Source organism: Lagopus muta, chromosome 24 (genome assembly GCF_023343835.1).
Source record: "Lagopus muta isolate bLagMut1 chromosome 24, bLagMut1 primary, whole genome shotgun sequence".
Taxonomy (NCBI): domain Eukaryota; kingdom Metazoa; phylum Chordata; class Aves; order Galliformes; family Phasianidae; genus Lagopus; species Lagopus muta.
In genome coordinates this window covers 5,011,839-5,025,113 of record NC_064456.1, presented here as the reverse complement: position 1 = coordinate 5,025,113, position 13,275 = coordinate 5,011,839, and the positions used below count along the sequence as shown (strand labels likewise).

At 56.2% G+C, this 13,275-nt stretch overlaps 3 protein-coding genes across 8 annotated transcripts in view; 2 read left to right on the top strand and 1 right to left on the bottom strand.

Annotated features, from left to right (window-relative positions):
- Positions 1 to 127: 127 nt before the first annotated feature.
- Positions 128 to 3,505, bottom strand: BYSL (bystin like). The gene is made up of 6 exons (XM_048925816.1): positions 3,102 to 3,505; positions 2,881 to 3,019; positions 2,469 to 2,602; positions 2,081 to 2,241; positions 1,697 to 1,799; positions 128 to 1,484 (listed from the first exon to the last, which is right to left on the bottom strand). Exons 1-6 carry the CDS (start codon positions 3,503 to 3,505, stop codon positions 1,136 to 1,138), a joined length of 1,290 nt encoding a protein of 429 aa, XP_048781773.1. The 3' UTR covers positions 128 to 1,135.
- Positions 3,470 to 7,867, top strand: MED20 (mediator complex subunit 20). 2 transcript variants are annotated; one of them, XM_048925817.1, is made up of 4 exons: positions 3,514 to 3,602; positions 3,690 to 3,841; positions 5,269 to 5,522; positions 7,238 to 7,867. In XM_048925817.1, exons 1-4 carry the CDS (start codon positions 3,589 to 3,591, stop codon positions 7,451 to 7,453), a joined length of 636 nt encoding a protein of 211 aa, XP_048781774.1. In that variant the 5' UTR covers positions 3,514 to 3,588; the 3' UTR covers positions 7,454 to 7,867. The 2 variants fall into 2 exon arrangements, with proteins under 2 accessions (XP_048781775.1, XP_048781774.1); XM_048925818.1 differs by lacking the exon at positions 3,690 to 3,841 and having other exon boundaries at positions 3,470 to 3,602.
- A 2,833-nt stretch (positions 7,868 to 10,700) lies between these two features.
- USP49 (ubiquitin specific peptidase 49) overlaps positions 10,701 to 13,275 on the top strand; it is a 31,900-nt gene continuing 29,325 nt past the window's right edge. For all 5 annotated transcript variants that reach the window (XM_048925574.1, XM_048925573.1, XM_048925570.1 and 2 more), the window contains exon 1: positions 10,701 to 10,771. The gene's annotated coding sequence lies outside the window, so the exon portion shown is untranslated. The remainder of the gene's footprint in view (positions 10,772 to 13,275) is intronic.

Genomic DNA, 13,275 nt, shown 5'->3' with positions numbered 1-13,275 from the left:
TTCCTCACGGGCTGTGATGCTTCCAGGAGCAAAGCTGGACATCTGCAAGCCCTATAGTGTCCAGGTAAGCACCCATGTAAGTGCAGCCTTATGGGATGTCCCTGCTGGGTTCTTCAGCAGAGGTGGCACTTTGTGGGCTTTGCCACATGTGGCCTCACTGGCCAAGAACAGCAGTCTGCGGTGCTGGGGCTGCTCCATCTCTGTGGAGCAGAAAGCCAAAGTCCTTGGGGCAACTGGGAAGTGTTTGGGAACGGTCAGTGCAGAAGGGGCTGCCAGCACAGCGGTGCATGTGCTGAGATGGGAGCAGGCAGGAAGGAGGCCCAGGCCACGAGACATCTCCAAAAGGATGCACTGCAGGGAGTGGGGAGGGATGGGGAACAATCAGAGGCTGCCAGCCTTGCAAGGACAGGAGCTCTTAGAGGGCTTTCTGCTCCCAGTGCTGCTGGGCAGCTTCTGCCCTCATCTCTGCCTGGGGCTGTACACGGCGTCCCTGGGTTGGCACAGGTCAGGTGCTGGCAGCAAACCTGGAAGCACTACCTGTAGCATTCCTGTAGAGCTCCTGTGGGCTCTGGGAACAGTCTGGGGGCCCCAGCCTTGGCCCCCACCTTATTCACTGAAGGAAGATGTTTACCCCCCAGCCCTTTTGCCCAACATCGCAGACCACTTAATACACAGCAGTCGGGAAGGTGCCTGCTGCCAGCAGGGAGACAAGGGGGTTGCGCAGCCCCTGCTCTCCTTTTGCAGTCGGGACAGCTCTTGCAGTGCAGCCCTGCAAGGAGCCCAGCGTTGGTGGCTTTGCTCTGCCCCCTGCTGGGGACGGGACAGGACGATGCGTGTATGCAGCCGCAGAGATGCAACTACAGAGTAGAGCTACTCCAGACTGCAGGACCCAGCTCGGGCTTTATTTTCCAGAACAGGAGCAGGACAATCCCTACTCTTTCCTGGGTGCCAGGGGCATGGCGCTGCCTTGCAACAAGCAATGCAGGGAGCGCAGCCCAGCCCTGTGGGTACAGCACCACAAGCAGAGGGAGCCCAGGGCTGTATGTTCCCAAACACCTCCTGGAGGCGTTGCTCCCAGCAGTGTGCAGCAGCCCCCAGGAGCAGGCCAGGCCGTGGTGTTCCCCACCTCCTCCCCTCACTCCATGGCCACAGGCTCCTGCCCCTCCACATCCCGCGTCTTGGAGTTCGCCAGCTCCCTCCGGATCTCCACTGAGATCTGCGGATGGCTGTGGAACTTGAGCAGCTCGAGCAGAGCCTCCTTCTGCTCTGAGGACAGGTCCTCCTTGTAGCGCTGGGCGAGAGCCAGGAAGCTCTGGTGCCACAGCACAGGCAGGGTGCGCTGGTCTGTGCGGAAGGCCAAGAAATGGAAGACCAGGGCATCCACCACGCGGAAGGGCAGCGCGTACTTCTTGTCGATGAGCAGCCGGAGGAAGATGCTGTTGGCACCGTTGTATGGCATCTCAGCGATCTTCAGCATGGCTGCACTGTGGGGACAGAGGGAGCAGCGGGTGAGGGCAGGGCCAGCAGCAGCAGGGGGACACCCAGCACAAAAAGGACAGTCTCCAACCTCAGCCCTGGGCAAAGCTGATGAGCAAAAGCTCTCCCTGCTCTGAGCTGCTGGACGGGCTGAGGGACAGATCTGGTGTCCCTGAAAGCAAACTGTTCTCCCCACGGTGACTTTGCCCCACTGCGTTACCTGGAGTGCAGGACAGGGATGGAACACTTGGTGAGGATGCTGCCGATGATGATGGCCTCCCGCAGCGTGCAGGTCCCCGATTCACACAGGGGGATGAGGATTCCTGTGAGGGGAGAAGAGTTGGGCACCACTGGTCATCATCACAGCAGGCAGAGCTGCAGGGTGTGAGGCTCAGCCTTGCTCTCTCAGGGCACATTTAATCCATGGAAGTAACAGCTCCTCTGCATCATGGACATCCTTCCACCTTCCTCCACCACACTGAGCCCCCACAGCCACAGAGAGCAGTGTACAGAAGTAGTGCTGTGCAACACACTGCCCTGCCGAGCTGCTGTGCACTGCAGCAGGCTCCCACGGGTGGAGTGCAGCCCCACAGGGAGCCCCTACCTTTGAACCACGCTCCTGGCTTGAATAGAGCCTTCTTCAAAGCCATGTAGAGGTGGAAGTTGAGGCGCTTGTACTCAGCAATATCATCTCTGACCCGTGGCAACAGCACCAGGTTGTAGAACCTCTGGGCCATCCTCTCCTTCAGGTTGGATGAAAATATCCTGTGAAATGCAAAGCATGAAGTGAGGTGTGTGTGTTCTGCATCTCCAGAGCCAGGTTCTGAGAGAAGGGGACTGCAGGAAACCTCTGCTCTGTCTCTGGGCATCCCCTCTGCTCCAAGGCACGGGGAGGGAGGAGCAGGGTGTTGGACACATGATGGTATTTTGTACTTCTCATTCCATTACAGAAAGAGAAAACAACAGCTCAGAGTGGGCTGTGCTGGTCGCACCTTGTGGCCTGGTACATCGCCGCTGCCGTCCACGTCTCAGGCTCTGTGATGTAGAGGATCTGCTCCCAGTTGGACAAGGCAGGAATGATTTTAAACGCTTTGGGGAGTTTCCCACTCCTGTATTTGGACAGCACCTTCAGTGAAAGCAGAGGGGCTGGGGTTTGTCTCAAGGTTGTAAGCAAGCCGTCTGCTCCCTGCACAGCTCCGCCGCAAAGGGGCTGTGCTGAGTCTCTGCTCAGCACAGGGCAGCACTTCTGTGCCACACGCGTCCTCCCCATCAGCACGAGGTCCACGGCAGCCCTGAGAGAAGCAGCAGCGCTGCCCCTCCTGGGGCGGGATGACCCCATTGCTGCACTGGGGGTGGGGGTGCCACAAAGGTGTGTGTGGGGCCGGGGGCCCGCAGTGCCCTCACCTCTCGGACGCCTCTGTACACCTCCAGCACGCGGGGGTCGAGCTGAGGCATGGGGCGGCCCGACAGCTCCGACAGCGCCGTCTGCACCTCCGTCTGCTTCTCCGTGATCTTCTCCATGATTACATCCGCCAGCGTCCGCCTGGGAGCCGGGAGGAGTCGGTGCTGAGGAACCGGGGCTCCCCGTCCGCTCCCCACCCCCTCCTCCTCCCCCCGCCCCGCACCTGAGCGGCGGAGCGCGGCTCATGAACGCCTCCAGCGCCCTCTCGTCCTCGGGGTCCACCTCCACATCCCCGCCGCCGCTCCGCCCGTCCCACTCGGCCGCCCGCCGCAGGCTCGGCCATTCCTCGTCCTCCTCGTCCTCCTCCGAGCCGGAGCCGCCCGGGGTCGCGCAGCGCTGCGGCGGCGGTCGGGCGGGCGCCCCGGGGCCGTGCTCGGCCTCCAGCTCCTCCTGCTGCCTCCGCGCCTCCCGCAGGATGCGCCGGGCCAGCCGCGGCCCCACGTAACCTCCGTCGCGCTCCTCCGCATCGCCCTCCGCCTCCCGGCCCCGGCGCTGCCGCACTCGCGGGGCGGCGGCCCTCAGGATCTGCTCATGCAGCGGCTCCGCGCCGCGCGCCGCCTTCGGCATGGTGTCCTCAGACACGCGCTGCGCGTGCGCGCGCCCGATCCTTCCGCCGCCGCTTCCGGTGCCGGGCGGGGACGGCCGGAGCGATGGGGGTCACCTGGTGAGGGGCCGCGGGGGGCGGGCCGGGGGTTCGGGATGGGCTCCGCGCGTGTCCTCGGGCCGTTTAGAGCCGTTTGTCGCCCCGCAGCGTGACGCAGGTGCCCGTTTTGGAGGGGAAGAGCGTGCAGCAGACGGTGGAGCTGCTGAGCAAGAAGCTGGAGCTGCTGGGCGCCGAGAAGCACGGCGCGTTCGGCGTGGACTGCGAGACGTACCACACGGCCGCCGCCATCAGCAGCCAAGGTGGGCGGCGGGGAGTGGAGCGGAGCGGAGCTGTGCCCGCCGTCGGGGCCGCTCCGTGCGTTCGGCCGAGCCCGAGGCTCGCTGCCCGCTGAGGGATTTCTGCCTGCGGTGCCGTCCCCTCCTGGAGCAGAATGGGAAAGGAGCTCTGCAGAGAAGGACCTGGGGGTCCTGGCGGTGAACCATCGGCTGCCCTGGTGGTTCCTTAGGGCACACGGCACAGAGCGCAGCCAGCAGGGTGAGGAGGCGCTGCTCCCCTCTGCTCTGCCCTGGGCTCCCCAATAAAGGGCAGACGTGGAGCTGCTGCGGAGCCCATGGAGGTGGTGGGAAGCCTGGAACATCTCCTGATGGAAAAAGGCTGAGAGCCCTGGGGCTGGGGAAGAGAAGGTTCAGAGGAGGCAGGGGGGATCCTAGCAATCTGTACAAATATTGTAGGTGGGTGTCGAGATAATGGGGCCATGCTCTGGTGCCCAGTGATAGGATGGGGAGCTGGAACTCAGGAAGTTCCCTCTGAATATGAGAAAGAACCGCACTGTGGCCCAACTGGAACTTGGCAAGGGGTGCAAAGAAGAATAAGAAAGGCTTCTATAGGATTCTCAACCAGTAAAGGAAAGTCTCAACCAGTAAACCTGCATGGACCCCGTACACATAAGCAACACAGGCAGGCTGGTAACAACAGACAAGCAGAATGCTGAAGGATGCAACAGCTTTTTGCCTCAGTCTTTACTGCTCTTCACACAGCCCTGGAGTGGATGGGTCAGAAGGTGGGAGCTGGGGGAGCAATGCCCCTCCTGCTGGAAGCAAAGATCAGGTTTGTGACCGTCTGAGGATTGTGAATGACCCTACATCCATGGGTGCAATGAGATGCATCCAGGAGTGCTGAGGGAATTGACTGACATAGTCACCAAGTTGTGGTGACTGCTACCCTGTCCACCTCACCTCCACGCCAGGAGAGATCATGGAGCTGATCCTCCTGGAAGCTATTATGAGCCCCATAAAAGAGAGGGAGGTGCTGTGGGATTACCAGCCAGGCTTCCCCAAGGGCAGGTCCTGCCTTGTTGCGTTTTATGGTGGTGCAACCCCAGCAGTGGACAAGGGAAGAGCCACTGATGTCCTCCATCGGGACTTCAGTAAGGCCTTTGACATCGTCCCCCACAGCATCCTTCTCTCCAAATTGGGAAGATACGATGGGTGGACCATTTGATGGGTGAGGAACTGGTTGCAAGAGTTCTTTCCTCTTTAAGTGTTAAGAAGTAAATACTGTCTGTTCACTGAACCGCTGGATAACAGTGTGTGTGTGAATGGTACAGGGACATCAGGATTGAGGCAGCAAGGAGAACAAAGCAAGAACAGATGCTTCCTTCTCTGAAGCACATACGAGTGCAGAGCTGTCAGCGTCGCAGCCCAAACGCTGTTGCTCTTTATTTCAGGGCAGACGGGCAAGCTGATGTACGTGATGCACAACTCTGAGTACCCCCTCAGCTGCTTCGCTCTCTTTGAAAACGGGCCCTGCCTCATCGCAGATGCCAACTTCGATACGCTCATGGTGAAGCTGAAAGGCTTCTTCCAGAACGCCAAGGCAAACAAGATCGAGAGCCGGGGCACGCGCTACCAGTACTGCGACTTCCTGGTGAAGGTGGGCACCGTTACGATGGGTCCCAGCGCCCGGGGGATATCTGTGGAGGTAAGAATCACCTTCAAAGGGTATGAAATCCAGCTACAGGTAGGGAAATCCCATGCTAGAGGCTCTGCTTGAAACCTTGAGTCCCCATTCCTTCTGTGTATCAGTTGTGTTATTAGCTGCTGGCAGTTTGTACTGGATGCATTCATGTGTGCAGCAGGCAGAGCATTTATCTCCTCACAGTAAGGTTTAATTCAGGTACTGCAGGGCTCAGCTGTGCCAACAGAAAAGCCTGCTGTTGTGTCCATAGACGAAACCCTGAAGGAAAGCCATCCAACCAAAAAGTTGCTTAAAATACTGATGCACAATGCTGGAAGTGCACTTCAGGTTAATAAACATACTGAGGCGGGTAGAACACTTCGCTGCTAATTTAATGCTGGTTTGGGTTTTGCTTTCTTTCCTGACCTTGTGCAGACAGTGGCTGGGCCGAGCAGCACCAGACGGTGCCCTCCTGCCGCAGGTTTGGCTCTAAAGCTGCTCACTCCTCATCAGAGCGCTGTGTGCTGCGGACGTCAGTGCTGCCCCAGGTGTGCTGGCCTGGATTGCTGCACTGTGGGGTGCTGTGTGGGCTCAGAGCCTCTCATCAGATGGCTTCCATGCTCTGCTCAGTGCTGTGGCTGTTGATGAGACTCGAGAGCATCAGTCACAGCATGGCTGCTGCTGTCGGGTGTCTGATGGGGCAGAAGCTGGGCTGCAGCAATCCTTGAATGCTGTAGAGGGAGATGTATGTGTGCACAGGACCCTGTGTGGCAGGACCCAGGATGGTCCTGGAGGTGGTTGGCTGGTTGCAGGTGCGAGTGCAAGGCACTCAAGCTATGGACAAGCCTCAGCAGCTCAGAAACATCTTGGATTAACACAAGGAGCTGGGCTGTGCTGGTACAGGAAGGGCAAAGCAGAGCAGGTGGGGCTCCAGACATGTAGATGTGTTGGTGCCTAGCAGTCTTTAAGGTAGCTGAGAATTAGGTGTTGGAAGATCTTTCAAAATCTGAGCTCATGTCTTGCTAAACACACAAATCCTATTATCTGGTCTATAATTAATAATGACACTGCATCTACCCAGGCAGGTGTTCCTAGCTAGCAGGGATGGGATTAAGAAGTGGCTTCACAGGAATAAACACAAAAGTAGTAGTGTGAGCACTGCTGTTGACCTGGGGTTAAAGAGAAGCCTGTTTTACCCTAAGCTTGAGTTCAGGACCAGATTTTCTTGGCAGTCTGGTTGCTTCTGCTTTGGTTTAGTAGTTTGTTTTCAGGGTGTCCTTTAGGACATAATCCCTGATCTGGAACTGCAAGTCCTTAAATCCCAAGGCTTTATCATTACACACCTGAAAGAAGTCATGGCCACATAAGCTGTTCATATACCAACTTGTGGGAATGAAGTTTATCATTGCTTTTCCAGTACAGGGGATTTAATATGACCAACGAACTTACAGGGTAAATTTCCCTTTCTTTTTCTTCTCTTTTGAAGAGGTGCCTTGCATATTCCCTGCATGTCCTGTTCGTATGTTTGTCCATCCTTCTGCTGTTATATGCTCAACATTCTCAAAGAGAAGAGCACTGTTTTCCTTCTGCAGCCACAGCACAGAGGGGCTGCTTGCTGCCTTCAAACTCTCGATGCATATCTCATATTTAAAACAGTGAGGCAGAGAGAGGAACGTGCGTTGTCCTGTGCGTGGTTATGGCCCTACAGTGAGCTTCAGGGCTGTGGTTTCTGTTGCCAGGTGGAATACTGCCCTTGTGTGATAGCCAACGACTGCTGGAACCTGCTGATGGAGTTCATGCAGAGCTTCATGGGGAGCCACACTCCCGGCATCCCGTCTGTGTTTGGCACCAAACACGACAGCATCTACAGCCCCGCGGACACAATGGTTCAGTACATGGAGCTGTTCAACAAGATCCGCAAGCAGCAGCAGGTGCCTGTAGCAGGAATCAGATGAAAGGACTCCCAGAGCTCTGTGCAGAGCGGCTGCATCCTTTCTGCAGATCAGGAGTTCCTCCAAGAAGCGGCACTGCTGTCAGCCCAAGGTTTTTTTTCCTTCCAAATCTCTTTGCGCCATTTGAAAGCAAAGGTTTTGAATGCCACGAGGATTTCTTCTTGTCCTCCCCTTCCTTCTTCCTTCTCTGTGTGTCTGTGCTCAGGCCCATGGCTCTGCTGGTTCTCAGTGCAGTGCTTCATGCAGGGGGATTACCATTTGTTGGCAAAGGAATCCCAGCCAAACGCATGCAGAGGGCAGAGTGTCACTGAATGCAAACAGCTAGGAGAAAGGATTTTTTTTTTTACTGCAATATTTGTGTGAAAATGTCTTGTTATTTTTTGTCAAAATAAAAAGCTGTCTTTTTGTGAGAAGATGGAGTCTGTGCACAGCGAGTTTTGTTCTGCTTTGTATTGTTTATTTACAGCTTTTGAAATGTTCTGTTGCATGGAGACAATTCTTTAACAGAGTTTTATCTTTGATTAGGTTCAAGAGCTTTATACCACTGTAGCAAACTAATTTCCCTGTGGCAGGAAGTCTACAGGAAGTCTTGTATTCCTGTTAGAGGTATGTTCTTAGCTTGCCTTCATCTTTGATATCAGATGGGAGTATTAAAGTCTTCCCCTTCTCAGTTGAAGCCCAGTGCTAAATAAATAAATAAGCATGGCAGGAGGCCTCGTGCACTGGAAGAGGAAGCCAACTGCTTTATCTCACGGTTTGAAAGGCCTGCAATAAATGCCCCACTGCTGCACACCATTCCTCTCCGGAGAAATGCTGGTGATATCAGCAGATTTACTGGAGTAAGAAGGATCTGTGGAATGAGAGCCAAAAATTTCTGATGAGGCTTAACTGTACGATATCACTTGAATATTTTCAGTGATGCCTTATTTTTATGGCAGGAAAAGCAGGATATCGTGTCCCTTTTGAGCTATTTGTCCCCTTGGTTTTACATACTCAGCATCTGCCTGCCTTGTAGCTGCAGTTTTTCCCTCTCTCCCCCTGCTGCACGGCCCTGCCTCGTCTCAGAAGCAGCACAACACCTCATTCAGCCACCAACCTCTGTGCTGAGCTTCCCCTGCAGTTCCTGAGAAGGCTGTGCTCAGCACGGTTCCAGCTCTGCAGCCCTTGTCCTGGACGAAAAGAAAGGTGTAAGGGGATTTGCAAAGGGAGCAATGGGTTCCTGGTGAAGAAGCAGCGTGTGTCTTGCCAGCAAGAAACAATTTTGGTTACTTGCCGATAAATGGATCTTGAAGATTGTGAAGAGAAAAGAAAACAGAGATTTTTTTTTTCCCTCCTAAATAGATTTTTTCAATCTGAAACAGCAGGCAGTGAAGAAGCTGCTTTTTAGTTGATTTGCTGACTGGTGGAGAACTAATTACTTAGCAGTGGCTTCTTTTTTATTTTCATTTATACCTGTAAATCTAATTAACTCTTACAGGGTCTAGAGCTTTCAGTGTAGGCATTTAATACATTTAATCAGCACCGGCTCAGAAAGAGCTGGTTGATAAGCCATCATAAATAGCAGAACGCACCATAAGTGCACGAGAAATTCCAACATGCTGACTGTGCTGAGTTTCTGCAGCTCCCAGCTCAAGTTGATGAGTTGTGCACTGACTTCAGCGGGACTATTGGTTTTCAGGTGATGGTTACAGAACGTGAGCTGCAGTCAGCTAAGTGCGGCTGTGAAAACAAACTCTGCTGTTTGTATGGGTAGTTATTTCACTTTGTTTCACTTTTTAAATCTTGAGGGTAAAAAAAAAAAGAATTTCCTCTTAATGACCAGATTAGTCCCACTGAACATTGCCAGTGCTTTACTAATTCCTGAAAGATGGTCTTAAAAATATAAAACGTGTGCTGGCATCTCTGGGGACTTCTGTGCTCTTATTAATATGTTGTGCTGTTCCCAGAGTAATAAAACGGGACCCCTTGAGCTACATTCTGCCTTCAATTACACCATTGCAGCCATTGACGCCAGCAGGCTTCCACGTGTGTACGTATGGGTAGGATTTGGCTCTGTATGCCTGAGCAAAAACGTCTGCTGCTGTTGCTGCATTGGCCAGGGTTGGAAGGGACCTCAAAGATCATGAATCTCCCACGCCCCCACCACACGCAGGGCCACCAACCTCCCCATTTCATAGCAGCCCAGGCTGCCCAGGGCCCCATCCAACTGGCCTTGAACACCTCCAGGGATGCACGGGGCATCACAGCCTCTCTGGGCAGCTGTTCCTGCACCTCACCACTCTCATAGCAAAGAATTTCCCCCTGACCTCCAACCTCAGTCTTCCCTCCCAATCTTTCACGTTCCCGGTGGACAAAACAACTTCTTTCCTTTCGATCCTCATCAGCTGTACTAAGCATCGTTCTGCTCCCTGCCCCCAGCATCACTGCGGCAGGTAAGCGCGGCTCCAAACGCCGGTCTGCATCCTAACAAGTCTTCAGGGGGCTTTCAATGGCGTTACCTTAATGGCTCGTGCCAGGGTAATCGAAAACCACCCTCATCCTCCCTGTCAAGGCACGGTCTGGAAGGTTCTTCCCAGGCCTCGTTAATCATCAATTTTAATCATCAATTTTAATTCTGTCCAGAACGGCGCGGTGGGGTTCCGTAAGATGAGCGGCAGGCTGTCAGAGCCGAGGAGGTGGGGGGGGGGGGGGGTCGGTGTTTCCCGCCGGGTGCCCCCGCTGCGGCTCGTGCTCCTCCATGAGCTCAGCCCCGCCGCCCCCCGAGGGTCTCCCCGCCCCCATCGCCTCAGAGCCCCGTCAACGCCGCGCTGCCCCTTTAAGAGTCCCTTTGTCTCCGCACCATCCTTATTTACCCTCCTGCTTCTCAACCAAACTTCAGCCCGCGATTCACAAAGCCCGCTACGTCACCGCCCGGGGCCGGGCCCAGCCACTCCCCGCCCCTCAGCGCCGCCGTCCCTCTACTCAATCGTGAGCCACTCAGAAGCACCCCCTAGCGGCTGCGCAAAGCTCGTAAGCTCCGCAAGAGCTTCCTCTACCACGGCGCTAGCTACGCAAACAGCGTCCGCTTGAGCGCCGGCAGCGCCGTCACGCCCGGGACGGCGCCGCGCTCCGCTACACCCGCGCCGCTACGGAATTGGCGTAGGCGGCGGTGGTGAATGGGGAGCGAAGCGAGGGGCGGAGCGAGCACGCTGTGTGGCGCGCTCTCTGGCCAATAGCGGGGCGGGGCGGGGCGCGGCGGGCGGCCAATGGGCGGGGAGAGGGCGTGGCCGGCGGCGTTGGGGTGTCTCACGCTGGTGACAGCTCGCGCGTGCGATGATGGCGGTAAATAAAGGGAGCGGGGGGGGGGAAGGGGGTGACCCCCTGCGGGGCGTGTGGGAGGGGTCCTCAGCCTGCATCCACCTGGGGGGTGGGGGGGATCACGGCCGAGCGGTCCCACGTTGGGGGGTGCATCTCTGGGGGGGGGGGGGGTACCTGTGAGGACGGGCAGGGCGCGCGGGGGGGTCCGGGGGCTGAGGGGAGGCTCCGGGCCGGGGGGGGCCGCGCCGCCGCCTTTGTGTGCGGGCGGGAGCCTCGAGCGGCCCCAACTTTCCCTTTGTTGCGGTGCGGGGCAGCGCGGCCGTCGTGAAGGGGGGGCGGGGGGAGCGGCGGCGCTTCTGGCGGGAGGACGAAACCCCGGGAGCACCGGGCGGGCGGCGCTGCGATCCGCTCGGCCCTTCGCCTGACGCCGAGTCGCGGGGTCGCAAGGAGCCCGGGGAGTTCGGCTCCGGCCTGAGGGAGGCACCGTGCGGGGGCCGGGCGGGACGCGAGCTCGAGGAGGAGCTGGCGGCGGTCAGACGGGTCGGTGCCGTTAAGGAGCCGGCGCTGCCCGGCGGCGGGTTCGTCGCTCCGATGAGGGCAGATCGCGGGTGTTCGAGGCGCTCAGACACGGCGCTGCCAACGCTTGTTTTCCCCTCGTCCTTTTTCCCGTGGATATCGGAGGCTTCGCGTGAGAAAGGGGCTCTGAAAGTGGCGGCGATCCGGGGCTGGCACGGCCTTCGCTGTTGCGCAAGTTCTGTTTGTCCCCGTGGATGCGCTTGATCCGGCGACAGCCGCACACGCGGTGCTTTACGGAGCGTTGAAATCAGGGTTGAATTCAGCTGTTGCGCATCCAGAGATCGCTGCTGAAGAGTTAAAGGTCGTTGCGGAGGTGCAGCGGCTCCGTCACGCACTGCGACGGAGAGAGCGGGCTGAGCGCCGCGTGCTGCGGGTCGGAGCGGCGCTGCTGTGAGCCAAAGCACCGCGCTGTGAGCGGCTGCTGTGCGGCTGCACCGCGCTGTCAGTGAAGGAATGCTGCTGGGGAAACCGAGTCCCGCTCGGCTCGGGCCGGCCCTGCGCTGCTCGCGGTGTGGAAGTGCGGAGCGCGGCTTCCTGCTCGCACCTCGGCGTCGTCTCTCATTTGGGGTTCACTTGCTGGTAGTTCTTCCCTGTCCACATCTGAGAGTTCACTGTTTCCTTCCTTGCTAAGATGCACTTAGTTGCTAATTGCTTTCTTTAAATGATTGCTCGGTTCTCGGCACTTAGACGAGCTGCACTTGTACACCAGTACTTTGGTGGTGGCAAAAGTGGTCTGTGTTACAGAATCCATCTTTCAAGATCTTATTTTAATCAGCCTCAGGGTTTCCTTTGGTAGTGTTGTGTCCGCCCCCCTCCCTTCATCTTTCTCCTCTTCCCCCGCTTTCCCCTTTGATATCCATTTCCACACTGAAATTTCTTAGCACTTCTGCTGGGACTCACAGAGTGAAGCATAGCTGTGTGCTCACCATCAGAGGAGTTAACTGGTAGATTCAGGTGAGTCGGGAAATGGAGTTGCTTGAAAATTTGGCTTCTCTCTTACAAGACACACACATGTGAGTTCTTTCACATGCATGTTTGGTTTGAGGAAGTATGTGAAGGTTTCTGAAGCTGTTCTGAGTCAAAGCAGAACTCAAGGCTTCTGCTTTCAAGTTGCTTGTTAGGAAGGAACAGAGAGATGCTGAGATCGGTGGTTTGAAAAGCTCACCTGTAATGCCATACAGCGATTGAGATGGAATGGGAGAAAAAGGTAATGTATGAGTTCCACAGGAACAGCCAGCTTTGAGCTGCATTGCTTTATGTGCTGTGAAGGACTGTCTGCCCCATAGCTGACTGCTGAGAGTTCTGTATGAGAATTCTCACTGGTGGACGAGTGTGAAACTTCTGCTGCAGCATCGCTGTGGTTCTCACCTCGAGCGTTCCATCAAGGCTTTGGGTTGGGGTTCTGTGGATTGTTGTTGTTTTTGGTTTTTTTTCCCCACTGTGGGGAGTGAAACCTCCAGAGCTGCTGTTGTGTCAGCAGAGTGTTGTTAATTGCTGTGTGTGTGAACTCTCCACCTTCCCTGAGCACTTCAGCACAACGAGCTGAGCTGTGCTGGGCAGCAGGAACCCCCACCTCTCTCTCTTCAGTGCAAGACCTTCCTCGTTAGCACGAAGCCCTTGAGGAACAATTGCTCTGGAGCACGAGCTGCACTAAGCAATTTCAACGTATATATATTATTTAAATCAGAAATCAATGTATTCCTAACATTCAGTGCATAAACCAGAACGTGCTGCGTGTTTCTTCCTGCTTGTGCGCCCTGCTGCTGCCGCTCTCCACTTCTGAGATCAAAGATGGCTCTGGTGATGCTGCGGAGCTGCACACAGCTTTGCCACCACTGAGTTATGGCCCCAGCATGCAGGGAGCAGCACAAACAGCCCCTTCACCAAGGGCTGAGGGAGAGGAGGCAGAAACCCACGCGGAGCTCTGTGAATGTCATCGAGAAGTAATTCCT